We start from the raw sequence: 2,006 nt of genomic DNA on the forward strand, positions 1-2,006 counted from the left end.
AACTTCTGCCAATCTCATGATGCCCTTCCTGAAATGTGGATCTTGATACAGTAATCCAGAACTGAGCAGGGGACAGGCAAGGAGGAAGTAGTCACAGCTGAGGGGAAGAACCTAGCTTTACACCACAACAGCTTGTAAAAATCCATTCCAGGATCAGCAAAGGGTCTCGAAGCTGTAAGTCCCATTGGAAAATCAGTCCATGGAATCGAGGTGCTTTTCCCAGGATGATGAACTGGAAAGGCAGGCTGGGCTCGAAACGATGAGCCTTGCGTGAGGATAGGGCTTCCTGGACCTTGGTGATGGAACCTCAGGCTTCTGTTGTGAGAGTGCATGGAGAATCCAGGTCTTTGGTGCCACGCAGAAGGTTTAACAGAGGAGCAAGATCTTCTGTGGTTAAACCCAGCAAAGGACGAACCCAGTTGATAGATCCGCATAAGCTGTGTAAGTCTCTCAGGGTTTTTGGGTTGACTCGTATGGTGAGCTGCTAGGGTATGATTGTTCTTTCCCGGATCTAGACTCCAAGATAGGTCCATGGGCTGGTGTACTGTATTTTGTCCTCACGAATCTCAAATCCTGTCTTTACTATGGTTTCGATGGTCATTTTGATCGCTTCTTCTAAGTAACTCTTATCAGATGCACAAACTAAGATATCATCCATATAGTGGTAGATGATAGCACATGGAAATAGTTCCTGAACGGGTGACGGGATGTGAGCAACATACCACTGGCATATAGTTGGAGAGACTTTCAGACCTTGAGGAAGAAAACCGCCAGTGATATCTTTTGAGTGGGGCCTCTTTGTTAAGAGAGGGTACAGAAAATGCAAATTTTGGAGCATCTTGGGGGTGCAGTGGGATGCTGAAGAAACAGTCCTTAATATCTATGATAGCAAGTGACCAGTCTCTGGGCAGCATCGATGGGGAGGGCAAGCCAGGCTGGAGAGAACCCATGTCCTCGATGACCTCGTTGATCTTGCGAACATCGTGGAGGAGCCTCCACCTGCCCGTTCCAGGTTTAGGTAGTACGAAGACTGGAGAGTTCCAAGGGCTGGTAGACTCTGTGATGTGGCCTTTGTTGAGCTGTTCCTTTACCAGATCTTGTAATGCGCACAGCTTTTCATCAGAGAGGGGCCACTGAGGGGTCCAGATCGGTTTATGGCATTTCCAAGTTAGACGAGGATTCTCTGGCAGTGCACGTGCCTCAGTGGCCCCAATTAAAAATCCTGAGTGGGAATGCGAAGGGTAGCACCCCATTGGGATAGAACATCTCTGCCCCAAAGGGTGATTGGAGCCCTTACCACAAATGGGCGGATGGTTGCCAGCTTGCCTTCAGGCCCTTCGATGAGGATGTTGTTCTTGCTTTGCATAGATACAGTAGCCCCACCAATTCCCGAAATCATGCCTGCAATGGGTTGTAGGTCCCACTGTGATGGCCAATCTGAGCGAGCGATGATGGTCACGTCAGCACCGGTGTCCAGCATCCCCGGTAGGTGGATCCTCTCCCCTTTGTAGTTAAGGCTGCACTCAATGGTAGGCTTGCTTGGACCCACAACTTGTGCCCACATTGCTGTAGGGTTGGAGGAACCTGTTCCCTGTGATTTTTTGGGAGTAGAAAGGCTTGTGAGATTGGAGTTCCCTTTGAAAGAAAAAATGCTAAGTCCATGCAACACACCTGAACAAGAATCTCTTGTCCTGGGAGCACTGTTTTCACTTCAGGAACAACAAAAATTTCCTTTGGGCTATTGAGAGTATCACCTATAATTAAGATGTCAGAAGGACTACCTTTTGGTCCATATTTACCTGTGGGAACATGATAAACCTTCTTATTTTTAAAGTCAATAGACAAAGCAGTTACCAGTTGGCGACGGGTTCCCATCTGGATTGCGTCGCGTGTTGGAACCTCCTCCTGTGGTCCTGGACCTCCTGCGATGGAGCGTGGTTGGATCTGGGTGGCCTTTGATTTGTTGTCATAGCCCGGAGCTCCACCGGGCTGCGCGAGGCGTTTCC

The 2,006-nt window shown here is 48.9% G+C and overlaps 1 protein-coding gene across 1 annotated transcript; it reads right to left on the reverse strand.

Annotated features, from left to right (window-relative positions):
- Positions 1 to 511: 511 nt before the first annotated feature.
- LOC127060953 (endogenous retrovirus group K member 19 Pro protein-like) lies at positions 512 to 1,564 on the reverse strand. The gene is made up of 2 exons (XM_050986296.1): positions 1,298 to 1,564; positions 512 to 691 (listed from the first exon to the last, which is right to left on the reverse strand). Exons 1-2 carry the CDS (start codon positions 1,562 to 1,564, stop codon positions 512 to 514), a joined length of 447 nt encoding a protein of 148 aa, XP_050842253.1.
- Positions 1,565 to 2,006: the final 442 nt, after the last annotated feature.

Source organism: Serinus canaria, chromosome W, assembly GCF_022539315.1.
Source record: "Serinus canaria isolate serCan28SL12 chromosome W, serCan2020, whole genome shotgun sequence".
In the NCBI taxonomy this organism is placed as follows: domain Eukaryota; kingdom Metazoa; phylum Chordata; class Aves; order Passeriformes; family Fringillidae; genus Serinus; species Serinus canaria.

What these genes read in the sequence shown, in the direction of transcription:
- LOC127060953 (XM_050986296.1), bottom strand. Translation starts at nt 1,564, where the DNA reads ATGTGGGCACAAGTTGTGGGTCCAAGCAAGCCTACCATTGAGTGCAGC. An exon ending in CAACCATCCGCCCATTTGTG is followed by an intron (nt 692 to 1,297) that starts GTAAGGGCTCCA and finishes TCACCCGTTCAG; the next exon opens with GAACTATTTCCATGTGCTAT.